This window comes from Chroicocephalus ridibundus, chromosome 6 (assembly GCF_963924245.1).
Source record: "Chroicocephalus ridibundus chromosome 6, bChrRid1.1, whole genome shotgun sequence".
NCBI classification, from domain to species: Eukaryota; Metazoa; Chordata; class Aves; order Charadriiformes; family Laridae; genus Chroicocephalus; species Chroicocephalus ridibundus.
In genome coordinates, this window is record NC_086289.1 from 58,358,258 (window position 1) to 58,384,725 (window position 26,468).

A 26,468-nucleotide genomic window follows, 5' to 3' on the forward strand; every position below is an offset into this window, starting at 1 on the left:
CTGCCATTACGATTAAATCACCGCTGGTAAAATTAGCAGATGACACACGAATGGGTGGGCGGCAAAACCTGGGCCGGGGAGCAAGGCGGACTGCTGGGGACAAGCCGGGTCATTGCAGAGCTGGGCACAACCAGCAACCCAAGGTATCCGTGGGCCCGCACCGGCTGGGGGCTTCTCAGCACCCCTGGGCCTCTTGCTGCCACCCGTCAGAGGGAGAAGCGATGGGGGCCGAGCACAGTCATGGGGCTGGCGGGTGGGCGGCTGCAGGGGTGCGCTGGGAAGAGCCGAAGCCCCTGGAGAGCCAGGGCTGGGAGGGGGGATGGCAACCGGCACCTGCTAAATTTAGAGCCCGCTCAGGAAAAAAAAAATGAAAAAAAAATTGCAGGCTCCAAATTTAGCTGGTTGCAGCTCCTGCTCCATCGCTCTGCTGCTGACAACACCCCTTCAGTCCCAGTGCCCCGAATCGGGCACCTCTCGTTGGAGTCCCCAGAGATGGGGACCCTGCACCTGGCCAGGAATCGGGGAACCCCAGCGCACCCCAGGACCAGCTGAGTATTTCATCACCATCTTTATTTGAGGCAAGCCCACAGCAGTCCAGGTGTACACGGCAACACGCGCTACGCTACGGACGCCATTTCCATGCAGGCAACCACGGCGACGCACACAGTGGGAGGACGGGGCTGGTGGCAGGCTGGGGATCCCACGGGAATAGGGTGTCCCAGCTCTTGGGGGTCCCCCAGCATGGCGCCGGCTCGGTGGGGCACTGGCACACTGGCCCCGGTGCCTGGGGAGTGTTTGGGGGGCTCCCGCTCCATCCCACGGCCTTTGGGGGACAAACAGGGCTGAGCGGGGAGACACCGAGGCGGGGTGGGGCAGGGGGGTTCAGAGCCTTGCATGCCCCTCGGCTGCATGGCGTGTTCCTCCCTGGAGCAGGGGACAACCGGGCTGGCACCCCAGCCCCTGTGGGTCCCCTCCTGGGCTGAAGACATTTGCACCATTGGACTAAGGAGGTCGTTAGCTGCCAGGCCCATCGAACCATGGCTTTGGCATGGGGGGAGCAGACTGAAGCTGCGTCCCCCGGCGGGGGGATGGCAGGGACCATCTCACTGATCATCACAAGGGGATGGCTCCATTGGAGCCCGTCACTCTTGGCAGAGCAGTGATGGCGTGTCATTGCCCTGCCAGCCCGGGGTGGTGGCCCTGGGCTTTCCATGCCCTACAAGACACGCGTCTGCGTGCTCCTCCCAGACCTCGCCCGGCTTTGGGCTCAAACGTGGGGCTGGTGGCTCTGCTGGCAGGGTGGGCATGGGCACGGGCATGGGCACGGGCACCCGCTTGCTTTCTTCAGCTCCACCGGCACCGGCAGCAAACCACAGCAGAGACCCGAGCACTGCTCTTTGCCCGGAGCCCAGCAAACCGTGACAGGGTGCAAGGAGCAGGTCTGTGGTGAAAACCAAACCATTGCTAATTCCATACAGGCGCTTTCTGACCAGAGCCCTGGGATAAAACACTGGACCAAGGCCGAGCGGGCAGGGAAATGGAGCCAAACCTGCTGCTGTAAACACCACTGACCTTGTGTGTTGATATCAAACCCATCGCCGCACCTGCCGGCAAAGCTCTGGAGACGGTTGAGGTTTTTTTTTCCTTTCCCTCTCCCCAGGCGCGGGGGCTGCAGGGCACAGAGGCCACCAGGGAGGGACTGGGGAAACGGAGGCCACTGGTCCATGGGACCTGGGGTTTATTTGGCGTAGCTCCCGTACGCTTTCACCTGGCTACTCATTAACGGGCGCCCGGGGTGATGAGGAGGAGGAGGGTGGATCTGTGCACCGCAGGTGGAGTGTGCCCCTGTACGCAGGTCACGGCTTCGGCGAGCTGTGGCAACCTCAGTGCCAGCTGGCCGGGCCTGTGCTTGCTCCCGCTTGCTCCGTGGCACAGGGTCCCCTTCCTCATGGCTTCTGGGCTGCTGCTGGCACTTTCCCAGTTCACTCTCACCCTGCCCAGTGCTGGCACCAAGGGCAGGAGGACAAGGAGCTGCAGCAGCCCCCCAGAGCCCCCTCCTGTGCCCCAGCGGAGAGGGACAAGTGGGCTGGAGCCCGGCTGGGGCTCCCTTGGGGCACCGCCACCTCCTCGCATGCCAGCAGAGCCCCACATTTCTGGCTGCTACCAGAAATGGCCCTGAGCTCAAGCTCGAACAGGCACACAACAGCACTGTCCCTCTCCGCTGGGGAGGGACACTGTTCAGCTCACTGTTCACTCTGAAACGTAATGATGGCAGCACCCTCTGCACTGCCAGGGGGGATGCTATTGAATGGGGACCCGCAGCATGAGGAGGGACTGGGTGCTGGGTCACCGGGGAGGACAGGGTGGCTTCTCACAGCCAGGGGTCCCTGTCCTGTGGCATGGGCATAGCAGGGACAAGCAACAGTTTTCCTGCCTGCAGCAACATCCATGGGGCACACGCCACTCCCGGCTTCCTGCCAGCAGCACGGGGGCCTCCGCCAGACCTGAGGGAGCTGCCTGGGGAGCGGGGGCTGATTCTGGAGCCAGCGTCCCACCACACAGGGCCACCAGAGGAGGCAGTGGGTGCCTGCAGAAGTAACCAGCAGCCCTTCCTGTGGGCCAGTTCTGCCAGCTGCCGGCTCCTGGGAATGCCGTGAAGCGGGGCACACATTGAGACAACCGTCTCCTCCAAGCATTCGTCCGTTTTCTGGTTGCATCCCGGGGAGAAGCTGCATCCCATGCTCTGGTGGGGGACACGTGGGTGATGCCACCGAAACCTGCCCGTGCATATCGGAGGCAGCACTAGATGCCACTGGGAGAGCATGAGCCTGGCAAAGCACATGAGGAGACGTGTGAAAAGGTGAGGGGGACACTTCCAGGTGAGAAGAGTTTCTGGACGTGTGTCCCCAGCCCCTGGGCACAGGCTGGCAGGCTTTAGGAGAGAGGAAAGTCCACATGGAAGGAGATGCCGTGGGGGACGGCCAGCAGAGAAGGGAGGAGGCGTTCGCGTCCAACCTGGGCTCATAAAAAGAAGGTGACACCCCCCCCCGAGTTCACTAAATAAATACATAAATATGACTACGAGGCCCAGAGCCAGGATGCGGGAGTTTCCCAGGGTCGGCAGCTCCTCCCAAAATCCCATTTTTGCCGTTTCCATGTCCAAAGATGGTCTCTTCCCGTCTACCCTGCACTTGTCCCCACAGCCCAGGCACTGCCTGTCCCCAGACTGTCCCATGCCTTGTGGCTCCCAGGGCTGGCAGCGAAGGCTTAAAACCTGTCCCAGAAGCACTAGCCGAAGGCATGGCAAAGACCGTCTCCTCTAGGCTAAGAAAATAAATAACTTCTCCAATGTGCAAGGGTTGGTGGACAGAAAGCCAGTGCAGCAAAACATTGAGTGTCCTTCAAGAGGATTAAAAATAAATAAGTGAAGCTTGGCGTTTTCTCAGGAGCGCGCTCGTTTGCAGCTCTGCCGGGGCGGGCGGAAGAGGGGAGGGTGTTATTTAAATAAAGGGAAAAAAACCCAGTCCTAGCGCTGGCAAACGCGCTCCCCGTGCGTCGGCCTGCCTTTGCCCACCGCTTCCATCCCCCCCTGGAGAAGACGCTTGTGGTTTTTGGGAAGGAGCCTCCAGCACCTTCCTACAACAAATCATCCCCGCTGGGCTTGGGGTGGGGTGGGGTGTGTGTTTTCTCTCCCCGCACGTTGAACGTGGATTTGGGGACCCCCACAGCAGGCGGGTGTCCAGGACGCCGGGTGCCTCTGCGCCGCGGCTCCTTGCGCCCTGCTTAATCTCGAGTTCGGTTTCTCCTCTTCAGGAAGAAGAAGCTGCTCTTCTGGGGAGGGCCCAGCAGCATCGGCACTTGGCTTTTATGTGTAATTTTTACCTGAAAAGAAGTGCAGAACCCAGCTCAGTGAGGGGCTCCCAGGATCCGAGTCCGCCTAGGCCACCCCTAGCCTGGGGACTCCAGGCAGCGACCCAAGGAAGCCCGGCGCAGCTCAGCACCCAGCACCGGGGCGAGGAGATGCTGCACAGGAGTACGAGCTCCAGAATCACGTCCAGATTTCTCCTCTGGGCAAGCTGCCTGCTGGGTGGTGGGGGACCCCACTGCAATCCCCTCCGCCCCGGTAAAGGCTGCTGCTGTACCAACCCGCCCGGCAAGGGATGAGCATGTCCCTGTCCCCAAGGCTCTTGTGATGGCTTGCCATGAGTCCAGGGCCAGTATGGGCGGAGACAGAAGTCACAGGTGGCCAGGCTCTGCAGCCACCCCACCAGCAAGCGCAGGAGCCTCCCTCCAACTCCAGAGGCTTTGCCACGCTGCACGGGAAGCCGAAGCTGCCCAGGGTAGTGCCAGCCCCTGCCCACCCCGCTGCCCACGGGGACTCACGGTGCAGGACGGCTGCATCCAGGGCTCCCCATCCACCTGCATGGGCAGCAGCTTGGACGTCCTGCAAGGCACAAAGAGAGGAAACGCAGGGTGACAGAGGTGCCAGCTTTGGCCGTCGGTCAGGTGCTCAGCTGGGATGGGGACAAATACCTGATGGTGACGGATGAACACTGGGCCAGTCTCTTCCCAGCACTCTTCAGCCCCGTGTAGATCTGCCCCATCTCCATCGCGCCCTCCAGCCCCACCACCTCCAGGAGGTGGTCGCTGAGATCTGCAAAAGAGAGGGATCCGAGTTGGCCCCCTCGCTCCATCCCTGGGGATCCCCTGCCTTCTGCTGGCGTCCGAAACATCAGGGCCAGCACAGCGGGGCTGCTGACTGCCTCAGAGGGCAGCGGGGCTGGTGGCGCTGTGGGGATGCATCCCACTGTCCCCTGTGCCCTGAGACCACCGAGCAGGACGTTTGCAGCACTGGGCAACGCTGCTGTCCAAAATCCCCGGAGCAAAAATATTCCTGGGCTGAAACAGCACCCGGTCCTGTGTGGCTGCAGGGTGGCAGCCTGGATCCCCACCAGCCCCTCGACTGTGTGTTTGCAGTGTTGTATAAAATGATGGCAGAACCCCCGCACCCCCGGGTGCCCTGGGGTGCCGTGGTCCCCACCAGGAGCTGGGATGTATGGGGAAATCCTCCCTGGGAGGGATCTGCTCAAATCCCAGGGAATCGCCCCTTTTTCCAGCTCCTCCTGCTCTTCCAGCAAAGGTGCCCAACACCGGGGCAACTCGCTCCGTCTCTCATTCTCTTCAGGGTCCTGTTTCACCCCCGGTGAACACCCTCCCCGCAGGAGAAATACCCCAATCTCCCGCCGTCCCCCATGCCCTCCTGCCCACCTGCACGTGCCCAAGGGACGGACCCCGCTGCCTCTCGCCACCCTTTGGAACCGTTGCTCTGCCCTGCTCCCCGCTGCCTGTTCCCGTGGGCTCGCCCCGCAAGGGACAGCCGTGACAATGTGGGATGGCTGCTGACACCACCGTCTTGGCAGCCACGCGGCAGGGGGGCTGTTTCCCACCCCAGCCCTGGGCTGTGGGAGCTGGTGGGTAGAAAATATGGGCACTGTGTTTATTTTGCCGTCTGCTTTCTAACCCCCTCGCTCGCCGTCGGGGAGCCCTGCCAGCCCTTTGGGCTGCCTGTGCCCTGCCTGTGCCCTCAGGGACGGCTCCGGTGGCCGTAGCTGTGGGTACGAGGTGCCAATCGGGGCACAGCACGGATACCGTGCTGTTCCCGAAGCCCACGGCCAGGCTGGCAGCGCTGCGGCGCAGCCTGGGAGGATGCTTACGAAAGCCCTCCGTGCCAGCTCTGCAGCTCCGCTTCCAGCTCCTCCTCTGCAGCAGCGGGCGCCTGGCCCTGCAGCGGCTGCCTGCCAGCCCCGCGGGGCACGGGGACCACCCAGCCTCATGCCCGTAGGTGAGGGGTCCCATCCAGGCACCCCCTGAGCCGTGACCCCCAGAGGGTGGGGGTTGAAGGGGCTAGCAGGGCGCGGGAGCCACATCCTCTCCGGCCACCACGGGCAAGGGGCGGGCAGAGACACCTTTCTTTGCCAGCTTGGCCAGATGGTTGTTGGGGTCACCCCGGCACCCCAAAAGACAGCGAGCTGAGAGCAGCCCCTCGGGTGCTCTTGCCCCAGCACCACGTACACTGAGCTACGGCCGGAACCGGCGGCCACCCCGCTCCCCCGTGCTAACCCCGCGCGCCCCGCAAACCCCGCTCGCCCCCCCAGCCGCCGTCCCGCCGCTCACCCTGCACGCAGAACTTGAGCTCCTTGGCGTCGGTGACCACCGTGGCGTGCAGCTTCTCCGGCGCTTTCTTGCCCAGCCGGTTGTAACCGCGCTGCTTCTTGGTCTCGCCCCAGAGGTTGGAGCCGCCGTACATGCTGGGGATGTTGAGGACGGCGATGCCCTCCAGGGACGCGTTGCTCAGGTCTAGCAGGGTCCCGTCGCACTGCGGGGCACACGGGCAGCGTCAGGCCACGGGGTCAGGGGGACCTGGTGCCTGGCGCCGTGGAGCCCAGCCTCCTCTCCCCAGCTGCCTGCCAAGCTGGGACGCCAAGCGTGGCGTGCCACCAGACGGTCCCCAGAGCAAACCTGCCCCAGGGTGGCACGGGCAGCGCCGGGGAAGCCAGGGCTGGAGGCGCAAACAAATACCCACCCCAGCTTTGCTTTTCTAGGGCTGACAACAACCCCCCTTCCCTTCCTTGTGCCGCTTTCCCCTCTGTTTCGATACAAATTTTACTACATGTCCAAGATGGCAGTTTAAAAAAGCAAATTCCTACGGGAGCGCATAAAACCTTGGCTAGTCTTGATGCCGTGACTCAAAACCGGGAGGCAATACCACCTCGGCCCTGGAGCGACCTCCATCCAAGCACGCCCCGCACGTGCTTCCCCGCCTCCCCTTGTTCAAATCGACCCAAAAGAATCAGAAAGTTTGGCTATCCAAAAACTAACTCAAAGCAGTTTGCCTTCAAGTGCAAGTTGGAAACGAGAAATGAGGCTGGAAGGAAACGATAGAAAAGGTGTCAAAGGGAAGATGTTAGTTTGGGAGAGAAAACCACAAGCCAGCACACAGAACTGGTGTCCCGGGGTCCGCTGTCGTACAGCAGGACTCCCCCAGTTGAAAATCCCCTGTAAAAGGTAAAATATCCGTTGCCTGCGGCTTTCCCACAGGACTGGAAGGAGCAGTCATGGAAATGCATTTTTTAACTTCATGTCTTCTCGCTCTCACGATACCCAGACGATGCTGGATCCTCTTTCTAGATACGTCTGGAGGAAGCAGCCCTGCTTTCCCATTCCACTGTATTTTCTCTAGAGCCTCTGTATTTCCCTTTACGCACCTGCTCTCTACCTGCCACGCTACGCTTCAGCAAATACCAGCACGTTATTTCCTTGCATTTTGGTGATGCGAGGGCATTCCTGCCCTCTCTTGCTTTGCCGAGAGGAACGCGAACGGGCCGATGAACCCTTGCTGCTGCTTTGACTCCAGTTGTTTTCCTCTAGCAAAGAGTGAAGGTCTCGAGCTCATCTTTAATACGCTGTCGGTAAGCGCTGAGCGCGGCCGCCGCACGGCCGCGGAGCTGGGGGCACGCACAAGCGAGCCTCTCTGTGTGTTCACATCTGCCCTGCCTCCCCTGATGCTCCACAATCTTATTTTTAGCCTCGCGTCGAAAGCAAAAGGCAGGAATCTTCTGATTTGGGAGTGAAAAGCTGTCCCTCTGAGGCTTGTAAAGGATGTAAATCCTCTCGTTCTTAGTACATTTTAATGCCGTTACGATTTGTAAGAGCAGACTCTAATGCTCTGAGCGGTGGATACCGAGCGAGAGGGCTCCAGTTCCTCGCAGGATGGACAAAGCATCCCATGCCCGGCCGAGCCGAGCATCGCCCCCGACCGCAGGCATCTTTCCTGCCTGCCTGCGAGGCGGCGGGTACCGACTTGGCCGCAGTGGGATGGGAGCGAGTTGGCTGCCCCGGGGCTGCCCGGGCTGCCGGATTTCCAGGGATACTGTGGGAGCCCGTTGCTGCCCGGGGCCGTGGGGGGCGTGCAGGACCACGCCGCCCACGCCTGCCCACGCACAAGGGCGTGCAAGGGAGCGATTTCTCCCTGCGTGGCGCTCCCCTGTTAATGTGCCAGCGAGCTACAATGGGCTCTTTGAGCAGGGGCAGCTGACGGCGCGCTGGCAGCGATGCTGGAAGTACAAATTTGCAGCTGGGGAAAAAGCAAATTCATTTCCAGGGGCTGTAGGGGAAGGAGTGCCAATTTCCAAAACAAAACTGCCATTTCTCTGCAAGGCTGACAGTTGCCTGGGAGCCGGAGGGAGGACAGGCTGCCGCTTTCAACTTCAAATACTGCGGGATTAACGCTTTCCTGGCCAGCGTGGGGCAGCCGGGGCTGACACACACTGTGCGGGGCACCTCACAAGGACCTGGGGCACCTCGCGTCCATCTCTGGCAGCATCAAACCCCACGGACACGGACTTTATCCACCCCGGGACGCTGCTTGCATGGCCGGGGAAGGGGGTGAGATGGCTGTGCCCCTGCTCCTGCCCCTTCCCACCAGCTGCCGAGGATGCAGCCACCCCCTCCAGGCTTTGAGAAGGGATGAAACTCCCTGTGTAGAAACGGGCTTCAAAGTCCCTCTGCCCACGGCCGCACGAGCCGCGCTGCCAGCTCTGCCTGCTCTCTGCCCGCTGCCAGCGACCCCGCGCCCACCGCCCCATCCGACTCACTCCAACCCTTTGCAGCAGGCCATGGGTTTTCCACCCCCCCCCGCCCCCCTCCCTCAAGGCTAAGTTATAAAAGGGTCGTTTATCCAGAAATCAGGAGAGGCGGAAGTTTACAGCAAAGCACAGCCCAAACCCCCCAGCGTGAGTGGAGAAGTGACAGCGCTCTTAGCAACCGCGGGCCCTCCTCCCCGCTCTAATTAAAGGCTGTTTCCATGTCATCCAAGGAGGGCTGGGAGCAGACGCGGAGTTTACAGAGAGAATATTCCAGGCACGCTTTCAAATACAGCTGGAAAGGGGGGAAAAATACAGGGCTATTCTTCTGCCTGCAGCTGGCCGGCTTTGCAGCAAGCACCGCGCGGTGGAAGAGAGGGTCCTGCCAGCCACCGCATCCTCCTGCCATCGCACAGGGTCAAAGCTGCCACTGCACTCTCTCCCGGAACAGCCAAAAGCCCTGCCCGAGGGACCCACGGGCGACATCCACCCAAAAGCTTTTGTGCCGCGGCTGGAGCCAGGGACTATCCCGGAAAACCCACCTCCACCTCAACGTAGTCGTGGAGCTTCTTGCAGGTGGCCGCAAACGTCTCCGATGTCCCGAATTCAAAGTACCACAGTTTGTTCTTCATCCTGGGGCACAGAGCAGCGTCAGCATCCCGCTCGGGAGTGGCATCAGCATCCCACTTGGGAGGATGCCGGCGGCAGGGTGGGCTGCCAGAACCGCTCTGGAACTGTTGTGATAGGGACACAAGTGATCGATGGGGACATGAGCCATCGTGGGGAGGGACCGCCGGCAGCACAGCCCCAGGGAGCTGTGCTGTGGGACGGGGGTGGCTCAGATGGACCTGGCTCTGACACCCTGCGGAGGGGAAGGACGTGGGTGCTGGGTGGTCCCTCAGCACAGGATGGGGTGCCACCACCGGCTTGCAGCACAGCCGAGCGTGGGCCGTCGTCTCTCGAAGGGGCTGCCAGGGACGGGGTACCCCACAGAGGGGATGTCCCCCCCACCTCGCGCCCTCCCGGCACCCTGCCAGGCAGCCCCCTGACCACTGCTCATCCCCTGCGTCAATGCTGTGCGGGGCTTCGAGGGTGAGCTGTAAGCCGAGGGGAGCTGAATTTCAGAGCAGAGCCGGACGCTTTGGTCCATTCGGGGTTTTTTGAGCAGGTATTTCTGAAGATGGGGACAGGGGTTGCAAGCCACATCTCCTGCTGCCATCAGGCCATTTCCAGGCACCCGGAGCACAGCGGGAGCGAGCTGCGACCTGCTGCCTGCCCTGCCCTTGCTGCCTGGCCTGCTTCTGCCGGTCTTGGAATTCAGTGCTAATTATAAAGCACGAATGAACGTAATTGGGTGCACGGCCAAGTTTGAACAGCCTACCATGCTGCACGGGGCCTGAAGGAGCACCCTGGAACCCACCATGCCTGGCGTGTCCCCTGCCCGTCCCCCTAAGGTTGGCCAAACACCGTGCCATCTCCTCGGGGTGCTGCCAGTCCCATGGGGAGAGTGGAACAGGCTCCGGCATGCCCCCTCGGCACGATGTATGGCAGCGGCGGGGTGTCCCCCTGCACCCAGCTTTTGGGGACGCCAGGCAGCCCCGCAGAGGTGGTGGGGACCACGGGCGGCCCTTACCTGCTGTTGAATTTCTCAGGATGCTTTTCTCGCATGACATGGAAGCGGTGGGCGATGGAGGCGTCCTGCGGGGAGAGGGAGCGCAGAGACGTCGGCGGCGCAGCAGGGAAATGGAAACACCCCCACCCCGGCTCTGCCCCCCCACCAGCACACGCCAGCATATGGGGGCTCTGCTCTTCATCCTCGCCGCCAGCCCCCGTGGCACAGGGGTGCAGTGCGGGGGCCATGCCGAGATGATAGAGGGACCCTCAGCTGGGCTGTTTGCAAAGCATCGAACGGGCTCGTTTAAGTGAGACATAATTAGTGCACTTGTCCTCCTTCCCTCATCACGGGGGCTCTGCAGGGAGGTGACGCTGAGGGAGGGAGCTACTGGTGGGGCAATGGGGCTCTGGGGACACGCCAGGACCCTGCACCCCGGCGGCTGCCCTGGCAGGGTGGCAGCTCTCCTGAAACTCATCACAACCTCTCCTGCGCAGGGTGGGGGGCGTTTAGGCCTGACTCAGAAGCTGTCACCAAATGCGACCTGCAGCGACATCCCCTGAGCTGATGTGAAACTAGAAGCATCCCGCAGCACCGCCACGCGGGTGACCCACACCGGGCACACCGCTCGGGCACCCATGGCCCAGGACAGAAACACTGCAAGGCCCTGGGGAGAGAAGCACCTTCCACCCTGCCACTCCCCCAAAACCCTGCTGCTCCCAGGATCGACCCCCAGGGCTGGCGAGAGCCCCCGTGGCAAGGAGCTGCCGTCCTCCCCGGGCTCCCTAACCTCCCTGGCTTAAGAAAACATGGGGCAAGCAGGTCCGAGCACCAAAGCAGGGCTTTGCCCATGGGTGCCATCTCGGCAAATGCTTCAGGTGGGGAGGCCAGCAGATCTCAACCCATCCCCGGGACCCCAGACTTCCCTGAACCTCATTTAAGCTCCTCACACACTTGCTCTTGCAACGTTCCCAGCTGGGAAGAGAGTGATTCCATGCCTGTTTATGCATTTAAGCGCTGCCATTACAAATAAGAATAAAACCAGAAGAGCAATGTCAGGAGGCGAAGGGAGGTTGGGAACATGAGCAAGCAGGAGCAGGGAGGGAGAGTCCCTGACTTGGGAGACTCAAGCTCAAATGCCGAGTTTCACCAAACGCTTAGAAAGGCTTTTGTGGTCTCTGAGGAATGTCACGAGGAACCAGCCCCTGCTCCTGGGAATTAACTCGGGTCTGGCTCGGAAGAGGGCTAAGGATGAGTCTAGGAGGAGGCAGGGAGGGCAGCATGGGGGCTGGCGTCCTTCAAGTGCACCCACCGGGCTGGATCGTTCCAGTGACTTCATGGCAGCCAAGGCATTTCCCACTCAGCCGGTGGGAAATGCCCCTGGGAATCTGCTGATCTGGGTGGGTTTGAGGCTGTGGCTGTGCTGGGGCGACAGCTCCCGTGCTCCGCTGGCCTCTGGAGCTCTTCCCTCCGCTTTGCCGTGGCCAGGCAATGCCAGTGGGCATGGCACGGTCTGGGCACCAATTACTAGCCCTGCGCTGTGCCTCTCTCTCCAGCTAAAATGCGTGTGTGACGTGCTCTGGGCTGCCCTCTGGACCCACCCCTGTCCTGTGGTACTCACCACCCCGATGGAGAAGTAGTTGTTGATGATGGTGGACGGGACAGGGTCTCCGTTGGTCTCTCTGTCGTTGGGAATGACGTCTATTTGCCAGCGGTCCAGCATCACCTCCGTGCTGTGCTCGATGTCTTTCAGGACCTTCATCAGGTTGCCTCCTTCATAGCCTGTAAGGGAAAGAAGGTGGGTCCCTGAGGAGGGTGAAGGAGGACGAAGAGGAGCGCAGCCATGTCCCGTGGGGCTGGAGGCAGTTGGGTGCTGAGCACCCAGGGCAGCCTGGGGCTGCTGCTACGGCTCCAGTGAGATGGCCGGCTCGTCCTTTCAGCGGCGGCAGCGATTCCAGCTAACGGCCTGGCCCTCCCAGATGAAAAAGGTTGTTGGGCAAGACCTGGCCGATGGGGGTTTAGAAAGCGGGACCTGCTTTTTTTAGAAGGGGTTAGAGGCACCATCAGGAGGCACCAGGGCTGAGGTGCAGCCCCAGAAGCCCAGGGCCTCCCCCAAGACAGCACCCACCCAGCCGCACCGGATGGTCCCCGTGGGCCGGCTGCCCCCGGGGTGATGCTCGCCCGGCCTCACCTCCTCCCCAGCGCAGGCATCGGGCCAGGTCATTGCCCGTTCCCAGGGGCAGGACGGCCACCGGTGGGTGCTTCACCAAGTTCGCCTTGTCTGCAAGTCAAGGGGAGAGAGAGGTTTGGGGCTGAAAGGGCTCATTCCCTCCTCTCCAGGTCCCTTCTTGGCTGGCACCCCAGGCAGGGGGAGCCCAGGGGCGATGCTCTTGGCCCTGCTCTCGTTGGAGGAATACTGGGAGCCCATGGCGGATTGCCGAGGACGTGGGCAGACGATGCTCTGTGGGAGCACGGCTGCTCCTCGCTCACCTATGCAGTCCAGGATCCAGCCCACCGTGCCATCCCCTCCACAGGCCAGGACACGGAAATCCGGAGTGTCCCGAAAGAAGCTCAGCCTGCAGAAAGCCAGGAGAGACAAGAGATGACGTGGGGGAGCAGGGACCGGTGGGAGGGGGCAGAGGATCGACCGCAGCATCTCCATACCCTGGGGCGGGCCCGCCGCGGTCCAGGTTGTACACTTGGCGTGGGTTGAGCAGGTAGTGAAATTTCCGGAGGACCCTAGGGAAAGAGGAGTGAGGGATGCAGCGGAGGCGAGTCCCGCTCCCGGAGTGGCGCCGGGGCAGCCGGAGGGACCGGCAGCCCCCGACCCCAGGAAGATGCTCTCCCTGGGCAGGACCCCACCTACCGCTCCCCTTGCCTTCCTCCACTCTTCGGGTTCACAAGCACCAGGAGGGGATGTGTCCCGGGCCGGGGGCTGATCTGGAGGGCACAAAGGGCGGCTGTGAATACCCGGCCGCCGCGGGGCTCAGCGCGCACCCCCGGCAGAGCTTCCCAGCAGCCTGGCATGAGCCTACCTGCAGACCTTGCCCGTCCACCGTGGTGGAGTTGAACTTGAAGCCCTGGTTGTCCTCGGGGCTGGTGCTAGCAGGGGAGTCGCTCTCCGATCTCCGGCAGTGGGACTGCCTGTCCTTTGGGGAACAGAGGTGCGGATGCGCCCGCCGTCCCGGGAAGGCAGCGCAGGGGGAGGCAGGTTGGCTGTGGTGATGCCCTGCCGGGTCCCTGCCGCCCGGCAGCAAGGAGGGGGCACTTACCAGGACGACAGGGCAGATGTAGGAAGGCAGCAAGATGTGGTCCCGCAGTGGGCCCCCGTCGCACTCCGGCTTCACGTGGGAGGCACATTTGTTGTGGAGCTGGAGGGCACGGGAGGAAGGGACGTCGGGCAGGGGACACTGGGCCATATCGCGTTTGGGAGCCTCTACTCCCCCGGGGCCGGCCGTGTGGGGACACCCCGGGCTCCCCGCACCCACGTACTCACAGTGACTTGGCACCAGACGCAGTGCAGGCCGGTGATGCCCTGGTAGCACTTGATACTCTTGTGGCATCTGTCGCACTTGACGGGGGAATTGCCTTCGATCCAGGTGTGCTGCATCACCTGCAAGGCACGGGGAGGGGGGAGGCACTGCGGGCGCAGCACACACCGACCCACCAGCGTCTCCTCTCTGCTAAGAGCTGCCGCTGTGATAATGGAGGGTGGTCCATTGTGCAGGCACACCGACCAGCCCCTCGCACAGCTGCCTTCCTTCCCTGCTGCTCCATGCAGCACATCGGGGTCACCCTTTGTGGGCAACTTCAGGGCTGGGGGTCCTGCGAATCCTGGGGGCTGGGGACAGGGCACACTCTGCCAGGTTCTGGATGCTGAGAATGTTCACGAGCTGCTACCCAGGACTTGAGGGGCAAATCCCACAGGAAAAAGTCATGGGGGATGAGGGCAGGAGGCCGAGGGGGCAGCTGCTGCCTGCAGTGCTGCCTCCAGGAGGGCTCTGCGGGAGACCCTCCAGCTCAGAAACGTGCCAGTTGCCTACTCACGCTTGTGTTTCTCTTGGATTTCACGTAAGTGCTGATGCAGGAGGCGATATCTTTGGACACGCACCTCTCATGGACAGTGTACTTGCAGACTGGGCAGGAGAGAAGAAGGTGGTGAGCATCACCCCCCCGGCACGGGCACTGCCCCCTCCCCGCTCACCCCAGGCACCCACAATGACAGGGACCAGTCCGTCCTCCCCGGGGTGCTGGGATGGGGTGGGAGCTGATGGTTTGGGAGTGCAAGAGTCCGGCAAGGGTCCACGACTCACAGGAGCAGCAGAGGCCCTGCTTGCGGACCCCCAGCAGCATTGTGCGGCAGAAGTTACAGTAGGCGGGTTTCTTGAAGTGCTTCAGCCTCCAGGCGTGCTGCCCATCGTCCTTCACGTTCTGTAGGGCAGGAGAGAGGAGGGCCAGGGGCGTCACTCCCCTGCCAGGGGTCCTAACCCACCACTTTTATCAGCTTTTCATCCCATAAAAGCCCCCAACATGTCTGCGGGAGTTCACCCCCAGCAGGACCACGGGCTCTCCCTACTCCCCTTCTCCCTGGTGTTCTCCTGAGCATCCCTGCCACCGCGTCCTCCTGCTCTCTGGGCATGTCCAGCTCCAGGCACCGAGCTCTGGCTGCCCATGGTCCCTCAGCACAGCCTGGCTGCAGGAATGCTCTGCCAGTGGCTGACGGGAAGGATGACTCCACATCTGGGGCCAGGCCATTGCCACCAGAGGGTGACCAAAGCAAGCCTCTTGCATCTGGGTCCAGGCACAAGGCATTTAAAATTCCCTGTTTTCTTGAATCTTCCTGCCAGAAAACCTGTCCCCCCACCGCCTCTCCGTGGGAAGCAAACACCAGGCTGGGCAAAACACCAGGGGAGCAAAAACCCAGATTTTCCCTGCAATTCCCAGATTTCCCCATCATCTGATGGCCTGGAATGGACCTCGATGAATTGAAGCCCAAAAGGATAAAAAAACAACATGGGGAAATAAGGGGGTGTCCCAAACCACCTCAGCTCTGCTCTTTGAAGCTCACCCCAGGAGAGGAGCTGGCATTTTAGGTGCTCATCTTATTTTTTGGCTAAATATTCATCAAACCGCGGGATGTCACGGTACCAAGGAGCGAGCCCAGCCTGCCTGTGCATGGCAGCTGGCAACGATGGCAGCTCAAAACTGAGCTTGTGAAGATTTAGGGGCGGAGGCCGGTCAGCAGAGGCAGGGTGGGGGTGCCTGGGGGGGGCCGGGGGCCGGCGAGAGGCTGTGCGATGCCGGTCGGGCATGCGGTGCCAGACGGGCGTATGGTGCCGGACGGGCATGTGGCGCGTTGCCGGGGGTAGGGTGCCCTCCCGTGGTCCCTGCGCATCCTCCATCACTGCCAGCCCCGGGCTTTCCTCCGGGAACAGGCAGGGCGGCTGGATGCGGCCGAAGCAGGTCCCCGCGCCGGCACTCACCGTCTCCATCCCCAGGAGGACCAGTAAGGGGATGGTGGTCATGCCACCCCGGATCCACTCCTCCAGCGTCACGGTCCCGTCATGGTCGTAGTCGATCTCCTCCATCATCGCCTTCAAGATCTGGAGGAGGGCAGAGACGCGGTGACACGGTGATGCTGCCTGTGAACCCCGGCTGACGAGAGACCCCCCGGCAGCCCCAGCCCCAGCACTCACGGGCTTCAGCTCGGTGGAGTCCCACTCCAGGTACTCGGCCACATGCACCATCTGGTTGATGATACGATCCAGCTCCTGAGCACAGAAAGACGACGGTGCCTGGCACTTAGGGACAGTTCGGGCACGAGCAGGGTGTCCAGCCCGAAGCCCCCAAACTGGAGAGCGGGCACTGGCGTGTCCCTGGCCCCCCAAGTGGCCCCGGCTTTCTCTCGGAGGCAAAGCTTACCGAGCTGTCCAGGAGGCCGTTTCCATCAGTATCATAGAGGCGAAACATAACTGGAGGGAGAAGAGACGCCGGTGGCCGGTTAGAGCCCAGCCCCGGGGCACCCTGGGCAGCCAGCGCTCGGTGCCGGGGCTGCAGGGTGGGAGCCCATGGCCCCGGGGTCCCACTTACACTCCAGCTTGTCCTCCGCCCGTCCCCTCTCCAGCAGGGACAGATAGCAGACGATGTCCTTCAGATGGACCACCTGGGCCAGGGGGGTGGGGGGTGGCGGAGGGGTGGCTTTCAGGGAGCTATGGCTCTTCCGCAGGCTGAAGGGCAACCTCTTCTCCACATTCCGCGTGCCTGCGGGCAGGGGGCAAGGGATGAAGGCCATGCACAGGGGGACAAGGAGCCGTCCCCAGCTGGGACACGGGGCTGGCAGCACTTGTGAACTCCAGGGCAGGGACCCATTCAGTGTGGGGCGGGCAAGGTGTGGAGAACACGGGGCTGGGCGCCATGGCAGGAGCAGGCCTGGGCACTGCCAGTTGGTCCCTGGGGCGCAGACCCCCACCAAGAAGGCCAATGGCATCCTGGGCTGCATCAAGAAGAGTGTGGCCAGCAGGTGGAGGGAGCTCATCCTCCCCCTCTACTCTGCCTTGGTGAGGGCACATCTGGAGTGCTGTGTCCAGTTCTGGGCTCCCTGGTTCAAGAAGGACAGGGAACTGCTGGAGAGGGGACAGCAAAGGGCTACCAAGATGATGAGGGGACTGGAACACCTCTCTTATGAAGAAAGGCTGAGGGATTTGGGTCTCTTCAGTCTGGAAAGAAGATGACTGAGGGGGGATCTTATCAACACTTATAAATACTGAAAGGGTGGGTGTCAGGAGGATGGGGCCAGGCTCTTTTCAGTGGTGTCCAGGGACAGGACAAGGGATAATGGGCACAAACTTGACCATAGGAAGTTCCACCTAAACATGAGGAGGAACTTCTTTCCTGTGAGGGTGGCAGAGCCCTGGCACAGGCTGCCCAGAGAGGTGGTGGAGTCTCCATCTCTGGAGACATTCAAAACCCGCCTGGACGCGTTCCTGTGCAGCCTGCTCTGGGTGACCCTGCTCCGGCAGGGGGTTGGACTAGATGATCTCCAGAGGCCCCTTCCAGCCCCTACGATTCTGTGATCCTGTGATCTCCAGCACTGTGGATGCGGGTGGGATGAGTGAGCGGTAGGAACCCACAGGGACGTGCCCTGCCGGGGCCAAGCACCCAGCCAGAAGGAGGGAGAAGCTCGGCTGGCGGCGGGGCGGCTCGCCGGGGCGTTGGGACAACCCACGCTGCCGGCGGCAGCCTTCAGCAGATGGCTGCTCCTGGCAGAGGGGCCCTTCCCAGCGCTCCCTCGTCAGTGGCTGGCAGGAGCTGGGCTGGAGGCAGCCGTGACTCACCGCTCCGATCCCCCCTCGCTAGAAGCTGCTGCCAGGTAATTAAGACATTGCCTGGCTCTGTGGGGTGGGATCAGCAACTCTAAGTTTGCAAAGCAAAGGTGTCAAGATGTCAAACCCGCTGAGTTTGGAAGGTCACCGTCACCATGCCAGGGACCCGACCAGCAAAATGTGGCTCTGCGGCTTGGGAAACCGGGGAGGGCTTGTCACTGCCGGTGTCCCCCGTGGAGGCCCAGGCAGCTCACCTGGTGACTGAGGGCTGAGCAGGGACCCGGAGGAGATCTTTGAAGAGCCTGAAGAGTTGTGAGCAGAAGGGGTGCCGGTGGTGGACTTCTGGGAGGATGACCTGGACCAGCTGGGGGAGGCGTTGGGGATCGATGCCGGGGTGAGGGACGCCGGCTGTGGCTCAGCCGTGTTGCTGTGGCAGCTCTTGGGCTCAGGAGTGTGTCGTCCCAGGGCACTTAGGAGCGTTTTCCCATTGATCCCTGCAAAGCAGACAGACGCTCGTGGGCAGCGTGATGCCAGGGTTGCCTGTGCCTGGCAAACCCCTTCCTGCAGGGACCCTGCCTGCGTGCTGGTCGCTTGCCCTGGGTCTTCTTTGCTAGCCCCTAAAAGCCAGCTAGCATCCCAACCCCAGGGCTCTCCGAGGGGCATCGCTGGTTGCCCCTCACCCTCCTGCCTGGCCCAGTGGCTCCCAGCAGCGCTCCCATCCCTGGGTGCCGGCCACCGCAGTGCTTGGTACCAGGCAGGGAGGACGTGGCCCCCCACCACCATGCCTCCACGTGGCAGCTGAGCGCCCAGGGAGGGTTCTCCCTGTTCTTTTGCAGTTTGTAGTCCTTTCAGCAGATGTCTCCACACGCTGCGAATCCAGCCGGGCAGGGGCCGGGGCCGGCAGGAGCTGGGTGCCCGGCACACCTCCCCTGCTCCGGGGGCAGCCGCACGCTACGTGGCCACCCGTGCCAGTACCTGTGACAGGGGCGCAGGCCACCTCGGTCTGGATGGAGATGCCAGCATCGAGTGACTTGGGCTCTGAACGTGCGAAGGAAAGGGGGGAATCAGTGCAATGGCGCCCTGTGGGTCCCCCACCCTGCGGAAAGTCCTCTCCTCCCTGGAGCAGTGTGGGGGCCCTAGGAGCCCGTCCATCAGATGGGACAAAGCCGGGCTGTGTGCTGGCCCTTTTGCCACCCGCTGTGGGTGGCACCCCACAACCTTCGTCCCCGTGGGGCGGTGTGGGAGCGAGCCCCACGTGCGGCGGTGCCACGGTGGCAGGGGCAGGGCTGGCTCACCGAGGGTGTTGAGCTGCGAGACGCCGGGGCTCTGGCGCTGGGTCTCAGGGGAGGCTTGGCATATCTTACGCTTGAAGGAGGTGAAGAGGTGTTGGCAAAGTTCTTCGGGCACGTCCGCCTCCAGGTAGGTCTTCATGAAGAGGCGAAAGCCCTCGTAGTCGATGGGCTGGGGAAGGGACAGAGGAGGAGGATGGAGGTGCCCTGGGCACTCCATGGGGATGCAGAGCTTCCAGTGGCGGGGTGGGGGGGTGTCCGGTGCCGTGGTCCCCCTCACTGGGCAAATCAGCTGCAGAGCCCTTCCCAAAACTGCCGGCTTCCCAAATCCCAGCAGTGGTGACCGGGCCAGAAATCCCCGGTGCCAGCTGGCTGCCGGGGCTGAGCCGGGCCGGCAGCGCTGGGAGAGGGGACGGGAGCCCCGGCAGCCGGAGCAGGAGCTGGGGCAGCAGCAGGGAAGGGCAGAGCCACGGTGGGACAGCATTTGCGGGCAGTAGGGCAGCAGCCAGCTCGCCTGCCCGGGGGTCTGCAGCCAGCGGACCCCGCAGATGGTGGGCAGCTCGCTGGAGGAGCAGGAGGCTCTGATGGAGCCGGGTGCTCAGCTCCTGGCAAACAACTGAGGAAGTAAATACAGACCTTCTGGCAAAGCCAAAGGAGGCTGGGGGTGTTGGAGGTAGAGGGGTGTTACGAGCTGTGCTCTGAAAGCCTCCCGCTCCCCCCGGGCAGGGCACAGAGCAGCGGGACCCTCCAGCCCACCCCCAGCCCCTGGGGACTATCATCCTCCCAAGGTCTCTTCGCCTCCTCCTTCCCCGCTGGGCGTCCCCATCGCATCGTGACATTGCCTTCCCGATGGCTTTTGTGGCCGCAGCTGGAGCGAAGGTCCCGTGATGCCCTTGAATAGCGGGGTGATTTTGCTGCCCCTCCTCTCCACGTTCAGCCCACTGATTTTTTTTTTGTGTTTCGCCTCATTTCTAGTGATTACAGCCCCTGTGAAAGGCTCTGTCCTGCTGGCACACTAATAGGTCTCTCTGAAAGCACCACTTGGAAAAAATAACCCCAGCCTTCCCCAGGTGAGAGCAAGAAGGCACAGGGCCTTCCCCTGTCCCCGCACTGGCAAGAGCAAAATCAGTTGCTTTTGGGGGAAGAGAGAGTAAATCCCTCCCGGCTTCTGCCTCCAAGGAGATGCCCCAAATGGCTCTCAGCAGGGCAGCCTGCAGCCAGCACGGGATGGCAGCGTGGCTGTGGGGTCCCAGCAGCATCGGTGGGACGCGGTGGGATGGCCGTGCTACAAGCCTGGTCCCCGGGATGGCCAGGGGCTGGGAAAGATGCTCCCCATCTGTGGGAACATCTTTCCCAGTCCTGGGAGCAGGGCCATGGGGAGAGACGGGGGGCAGACAGGCAGACAGACCTGCCTTCTCCCGGCTGCTTTTGCCTGCGGGAGCTGGGCTGGGGGAGCTGGCGGGGGGCCGGGAGCGGCCAGCAGCATGGGGGGAGGCTGGAGGGGACAGGGCCATACCTGTTCGGGGTTGTACCTCGAGAGGACGCCGTCCCCGTGGAACTCCTCCAGGACATCCTTGAGCTTCTTGGTGGAGTCTGGGGAAACAAAGGCATCGCACTGAGCAGGGTGCCGGCGAGCCCCCTTCACCATTAGACCACCAGTAGGACGGTGGAGACGAGTTTATCTGCTGGATATACAATCTCTGGTTCCCTCCGTGCCTGGGAAGGGGCCACCTGTGCTCTGCTTCCCCCCAGCCCCAGCCCCAGCCCCATCTTTGAAGGGCAGGGCATATATGTAAAGCTGGCTGGCAGAGATGGGTCCTCTTCCTCCTACCTGTATGTAAATAAATGCAGACCCAGAGCGAAGCTGCGGCACTGGGCAAGGACAGCCCAGAATACTCCCTGGGGGGATGCCGAGCGCAAAGCCTGGCCGTCCCTGCCCCAGCCCCTCCGCACGGGCTTCGGGGGGCTGCCCCCGCGCTGAGAACCTGCTGGCACCCCCTCGACAGCCCGAGCCGTCCCTGGAGCCTGCCCTGGGCTGCCCATCGGCATCTCCAGGAGGTGCCAGGAGGGAGAGGACTGGGAGGGAAAGGGGACCCCATGAGCCCCCCAGGGCTGTCCTCGGGGCTGCTGTGCATCATAGGGACGAGGTGAACCGGCTCAGGAAATAGAACAGTATTGTCCCATGCAAACTTCCACACAAATAGTAAATGGCCCGTGAGTTTCTCTGGCTGGGTGTGCTCAGGGATGGATTGGCTAGAGGGACATCGGTCCTTCCAAAATGGAGAAATAAGGGAAAAATGGAAAAAAAGATCAAGGGAAGGGAGCATTGAGCCCTAACCTTCACACACATATCTCCAGGCACATCTGTTTAAATGGCTCTTGGACACGCCAGCCCTGTTAATTACTGTGAAATCCTCTCTCCAAGTAGGGGGCTGTGCTGGCTTCTACTCCCCCCAGCTGGGGACACCGGGGATGGAGCTCGGTGCTGGACCACGACTGTCCAGGATACCTAGGACAGGTCTGGGGGTCGCAGAGCCCAGCTGGGGAGACCCCCCAGCCCTGCTACCCGGCCCAGTGCCGGGCCACCTTCCCAGGCAGGAGGTAGCCCCCCGCACTGCAGCCTTGCTCGCCAAACTTTCATTAATGAAACGAAGATGCTGTATGTGTTCTGAGCTCAGCATTACAGATGGCATTTTACGGCCTGTGATTCAAGCAAGCAGAGCCCGTTCTCCGGTGAGGCAGGAGGAGATGCAGACAGCGATGCTGCACACGCACCTCTGCCCGCAGCCCTGCCTGGGGCGTCTGGCAGGCAGGCAGGGGGCCGGGGCAGCTTGCACTGGATTTGCACTGGTGGTTTGGATTGGGAGACCCTGCCTCACCGCACTGCCAGCCCTGACCCGGCTCACCTCACCCCTACGATGCACAGCAGCCCCCAAGGACAGCCCCGGGGGGCTCATGGGGTCCCCTTTGCCTCCTCTCCCGCGCAGCCGCAGGAGTCTGCTCACCCTGGGGTCGTGCCACCCCTGCAAAGCGATGCCCCTGAGATTTTACACCCCTTCTCCCTTCGTCCCGTGGTCCCGGCTGGGCTTTCCTGCCCATCCTGCCCTGCTCTCAGTGACTCCCCGGGCTGCACCGCTTCTCCATCGCCCGCCGCTGTGAGCACACCCGCACGTCGGCTCTCTGGCAGGCAGGACCTTGAGGACCCGGTTTCGGACCCCTGGGCTTTGCCCAGGCTCCCTCCCCAGCTGCTCCCAGCCCCAGGACCCCACGGCACCGCCGCCAACCTTTTCTCCTTGGCAGGAGCTGCAGGAAAGTGTTCCTCTGCAAAAGCACTAAGTGAAATTACCGCAGAGGGTTGGCAACTTGAGGCGAGCCGTGGAGCAGCTCCGCGTGTTTAGGAAAAGCCAGTCTGCTTTCCCTGTTGGCATTTCGCTTCGCTAACAAACGTGGGAGCCGGCCGCCTTCAGAGGGACCGAGCCGTGCTCACGTGTGCGTCCCCGAAAGCAGGGGGGGGCTTGTGTCAGCTAAATCCTCCCGGGTGTGCAGGCACGGGGACTCCTCTGCTGTCCCCCACCCAGCTGGTGATGGGGGTCAGGGACCTTCCCAGCCTCCCCATCCAAAAACCCAAGAAGTCATGTAGTTCTCCAGGAGGACACCAAGGATGTGTAGGACACCGATCCGGCACAGACCAACAGGACTTTTTAAAACCCCTCTCCCTGTCCCAGGGGATGTGCGGGGGGGGCGGGCACGGGGTACTCACAGTCCGTGTACTGCTGCAGCTGGGCAAACTCAGTGGGGCTGAGCGAGATCCACCCGCCATCGCTCATCTTGGGGCGGTGGGCCCCAAATGGAGGGGGGCCACGAGCTGCTGCGCTCTCCCGTGCCCAGCTCGGTGCCACGCGTCCTGGCCAGCTGCGTGGTCACGTTGGCACCACGAGGGGCGCGGGGGGCTCTCGGCCAGCGGGCACCATCCCACCGAGCCCGTGGGCAGCAAAACCTGGAGCTTCAGAGCAGCGGGTCAGCACCTTCCTCCCTGGAGCAGGGACAGAAAGAGAGGAGGGGGTCAGCGGTGCCCAGCTGGCTCCTGCCTGCGCAGGCTGCCCTGCCACGGGGGGGACAAGTCGCATGTGGCAGCAGGGGGGGTCAGTGGGGGTGGTGCAGGGGGTGTGTGAGGTTGGAAATGGGGTGCCAGGGTGCCTTCCCCGCTGGGGACCGTCCCCGCCACGGATGTGGGGGACCCCTGAATCCAGGCGCCCCACGGGAAGGGAGAGGGGAGCGCGCTGGCCGCAGCAGGGGGCTGGCAGAAAGCCTGAGCGGGGAGCGCAAGGAGGAACACAGACCACCTCGCTGTGTGACCGTCCCCAGGGCTTGGTGTCCCCGGGGGAGCCCTCTGCCATGGAGCCAGCGCGGTGCCACCCACACCGGCCACAGCTCGACAGAGGCAAGGCAAACGCCGTGGACAGGGAAAGGAGCTTGTCGCCTTATTTACCCCCAGCATTTTCCAGGGGAGCCCAGCGTGATAGGAGCAGAAGGAAGGACACAATTAATTAGAGGAGACGCAGTGCCCGGAGGCAGGGGATCTGAAGGAGTGGAAACTCCCAGCTCGCGCCTCCGTCTCCGAAGCTGGTGGTGACCTTTAGCTGGCTCCGCTGCCGAGAATCATTGTAAACGAAAATCCACGTTCAAAATTGGGTGAGGGAAAAACCTGCGCTGCAGAGGAAGTGTCAGAGGGCCTCCAAGCAAGCGGCCCTCTCCAGCCCATCCATTTGCGGGCTTCACAATTTATTAGCTTTTCCACTTAACCGAATCGGTCACAGGGGAAAGGGCAGCATCCCGAGGATGCGGCAGTTCTTCACGGAGAGGAGGAGAGCAATTTGATCTCCATTTTAGGGCTGTCTCCCTGCTAAGCGTTGGCTCCCAGTTTCCACCAGCCTGAGCTGATGGACTGGAGGAAGCGGAGCACGGATGAGCTGGCAAGGGCCACGCGACTTGGGGTGATGCTCGGGGAGCACCCGCAGCCCCTGTGGATGGCTGGGTTGCCCATGGCGCCTTTCCATTCATGGGAAAAGGCATTTGATTAAGGCGAGCAAGTCATTTTGGGGAGTTTCCAGATCCTATGTGCCACATCACCCCCAGCCAGTGTCCCCAGGGACGGTCACACATGGGGTACAGCAGGGGCAGGCACGTAACCCTCTCATCTTCAGGATTTTCCCCCCGAACTGTCTCTGGGATGGACCTTCTCCTTCACCCCAGCCGCCTAGGGCAGCCCTGGTGCCAGCAAGGAGATGTGACCATCTTCTGGGGGCTTTTGGGATGCAGTCAGGGGAGCATCACTGCTTGGTCCCCAGCAAAACCAATTTTCTTTCCTAATGTTATTTTGGCTTTAAGTCCAGCCGCTGCAAGTGCTCTAGGGTGAGGCACGGCCCAAGGGCAAAGCCCTGTGGTGGCAGAGGAGGGGGAGCTGCAAACCCCTCCACGGGGGCTACGGGGAGGACGGTGACCCCCGAGCGAGCAGCAGAGGGCTGAGCACCCACCCAGATGGCTGCCGAGGAGTTTTCCAGCTGCGGGCAGCGACAGCACATCTGGAGAGAAGCCCACCAAACCCCGGGCATGCGTTTGCTGGAGTTCGACGACAGAGCTGTGCTTAGTCCTGCTCGGCCCTTTGCTCCTGAGAGCCACAGCTCGGAGCACACCCTGCTTCGCTGCCGGGAGCTGCTCCGGCCCCCTGGATATTGCTGGGTATGGAGCCGTGTCCCGCTGGGAACGCTGCTGCCCGAGGATGTTCTCAGAGCTGGGCAGATGCCGCTGCCTGGAAAAGCTCCTGCCCTTCTCCCTTCCCTTCGCCAGCAGGGACGGCCCCGGGGGGCACAGCCGCGGGGGCTCTTGTCCTCAGTAGTCCCATCCCATGGCCTGGGACTTCTTGGCTGCAGTGAAACGTGGCTCCAAGGCTGCCAGCAGCACAGCGGGGGGCTGAGCTGGCAGGGGCTTGGGGACCCCCCAAGATGCTTCTGCTGCTCCTGCCCGGGGCAGGGAGGGGGGGGGGGCAGCTGCCCCAGGGCTGGGGGGGACGATGCCACATGCCCACACTCTTCTGCCCTTGGGGCACCCATGTGGGGACAACACACATCTCCAAGGGAAATGCCCCCCTGTGACAACTCGCCTCGGCCCTGTGGCCATTCCAGCTCATCCCAGCGGCTCTTTGGCCCCATGTCACCAAGTGGGGACAGGCTGGACACAATGGTTTTAGGGCTAGAAAAAAAACTACTACCCGATGTCTTGCCCTCGGTTTTCTGGGGATCTTCAGCTTGGAGAAACAACAAACTGGAATATGGTGTTTGCACCTTTCCAGGATGACAGGTTTGTCCCGAGGTATCTCTGAGGCTGGTCCAGAACTGAGTCTGTAAGAAACCCTCCAGGAGTGCACAAAGGCTTTCTGATTCCTGGCAAATTAGCTATTTTGTTTGATCAGAACCTATTTTTTTTATCATCAATTTATACAAGGAGAGGCTGAGAGAGCAGAGCTAGCTGAGCCTGCAGAAGAAAAGGCGAAGCAGGGGACGTGGCTGGCTCCAGCTGCCCCAAGGAGTTCGGGTGCACTGAGCCCTCCCGCGACGGACGGCAGCAAAAAAATCCCTCGCTTCTTTTAACAGCGGGTTACGGGGCGGCACGAAGCAATGGAAGGAAAGCAAAGTGGAGCTAATTGGGCCATCCCAAGGGGCTTTCCCCCAGCAATTGCTGGAATAACAAATGCCACTTCTGGCACGTCAGCCTTGGATTTCAGGAAGGGCAGGAAAAAGCCTCCTTAGGAATCCAGCTGCTGCTCGTTTGGCCGCCCTCTGAATTGTCAGCGGCAAATTATGTTCTATTAAATCAAATTTGCCTCTCTCTAAAAATAGCTCCCCTACTAGTGTTACAAATAACACCGGATTACCCTGCCTGAAAGCGCTTACCGGGACGCGGCCCCTCTCCCCCTCCTCGCTCCGTGCCCGCCAGCCGCGCGCGTGGGCTCTGCCAGCACCGGCGTGACTCAGGGCGGCTGGAGTGGCCGGGGGAGGATGGAGAGGAGGAAGGCGGGAGGGCTCCAAGCGCCTTCCAAACCCTCCCAGGGGATCGGCTGGTGCTGAAGCCCTAAGGAAGACCCCGCACGGAGCATCCTGCTGGCCCCGGGGCCGGGCGAGGGGTGATGAAGGAAATGCCCACCGCAGGGAGCATCGCCGGGTGCGGGCAGAGTCGCAGCTCGGTGGGAGCCAGGGCCCGGCCATGTAGGGCCTGAAACACTCACATCAACAAAGAAGATGCCAGGCTGAAGCTGGCGATGGGCCATTCCCCGCCAGCAAGCGGGGCCCGGGCAGGCAGTGTCAGGGCCAAGCCACGGTCCGTGGGCACGTCTCGGTATCCACGAGAAAGGGCTGCCCATGGGCACCCCCAGTGTCTGGGGCTGGGGGGCTCCTGGGAGCAGTGATGGGAGGACAGAGGAGCCGTGTTCCCAACCAGCCACCCCTGCCCATGAGCCTCCCGGCCATCCCCTGGCCACCCAGTGCTGCCGAGGACGGGGGACCCAGCTCCTGGGCTGCTCCCCGGGCACACAGCACAGTGCCACGGG

General features: G+C 62.3%; 1 protein-coding gene across 2 annotated transcripts in view; it reads right to left on the reverse strand.

Annotated features, from left to right (window-relative positions):
• Positions 1–553: 553 nt before the first annotated feature.
• Positions 554–26,468, reverse strand: part of LOC134517479 (diacylglycerol kinase gamma-like) — a 28,713-nt gene continuing 2,798 nt past the window's right edge. The window contains exons 2-25 of one of the 2 annotated variants that reach the window (XM_063339017.1): positions 22,626–22,898; positions 20,382–20,458; positions 18,872–19,037; positions 17,831–18,070; positions 16,345–16,515; positions 16,177–16,226; positions 15,951–16,025; positions 15,738–15,857; positions 14,568–14,685; positions 14,302–14,390; positions 13,751–13,867; positions 13,527–13,625; positions 13,290–13,403; positions 13,121–13,194; positions 12,919–12,993; positions 12,745–12,830; positions 12,446–12,535; positions 11,876–12,036; positions 10,276–10,340; positions 9,185–9,275; positions 6,175–6,376; positions 4,534–4,654; positions 4,384–4,444; positions 554–3,882 (exon numbers count right to left, since the gene is read on the reverse strand). In XM_063339017.1, the coding sequence (XP_063195087.1) occupies positions 3,784–3,882; positions 4,384–4,444; positions 4,534–4,654; positions 6,175–6,376; positions 9,185–9,275; positions 10,276–10,340; positions 11,876–12,036; positions 12,446–12,535; positions 12,745–12,830; positions 12,919–12,993; positions 13,121–13,194; positions 13,290–13,403; positions 13,527–13,625; positions 13,751–13,867; positions 14,302–14,390; positions 14,568–14,685; positions 15,738–15,857; positions 15,951–16,025; positions 16,177–16,226; positions 16,345–16,515; positions 17,831–18,070; positions 18,872–19,037; positions 20,382–20,458; positions 22,626–22,692 (2,628 nt within the window). In that variant the 5' untranslated portion in view covers positions 22,693–22,898 and the 3' untranslated portion in view covers positions 554–3,783. Of the gene's footprint in view, positions 3,883–4,383; positions 4,445–4,533; positions 4,655–6,174; positions 6,377–9,184; positions 9,276–10,275; positions 10,341–11,875; positions 12,037–12,445; positions 12,536–12,744; positions 12,831–12,918; positions 12,994–13,120; positions 13,195–13,289; positions 13,404–13,526; positions 13,626–13,750; positions 13,868–14,301; positions 14,391–14,567; positions 14,686–15,737; positions 15,858–15,950; positions 16,026–16,176; positions 16,227–16,344; positions 16,516–17,830; positions 18,071–18,871; positions 19,038–20,381; positions 20,459–22,625; positions 22,899–26,468 lie in introns of those variants that run through there. The other variant, XM_063339018.1, reaches the window with a different exon arrangement.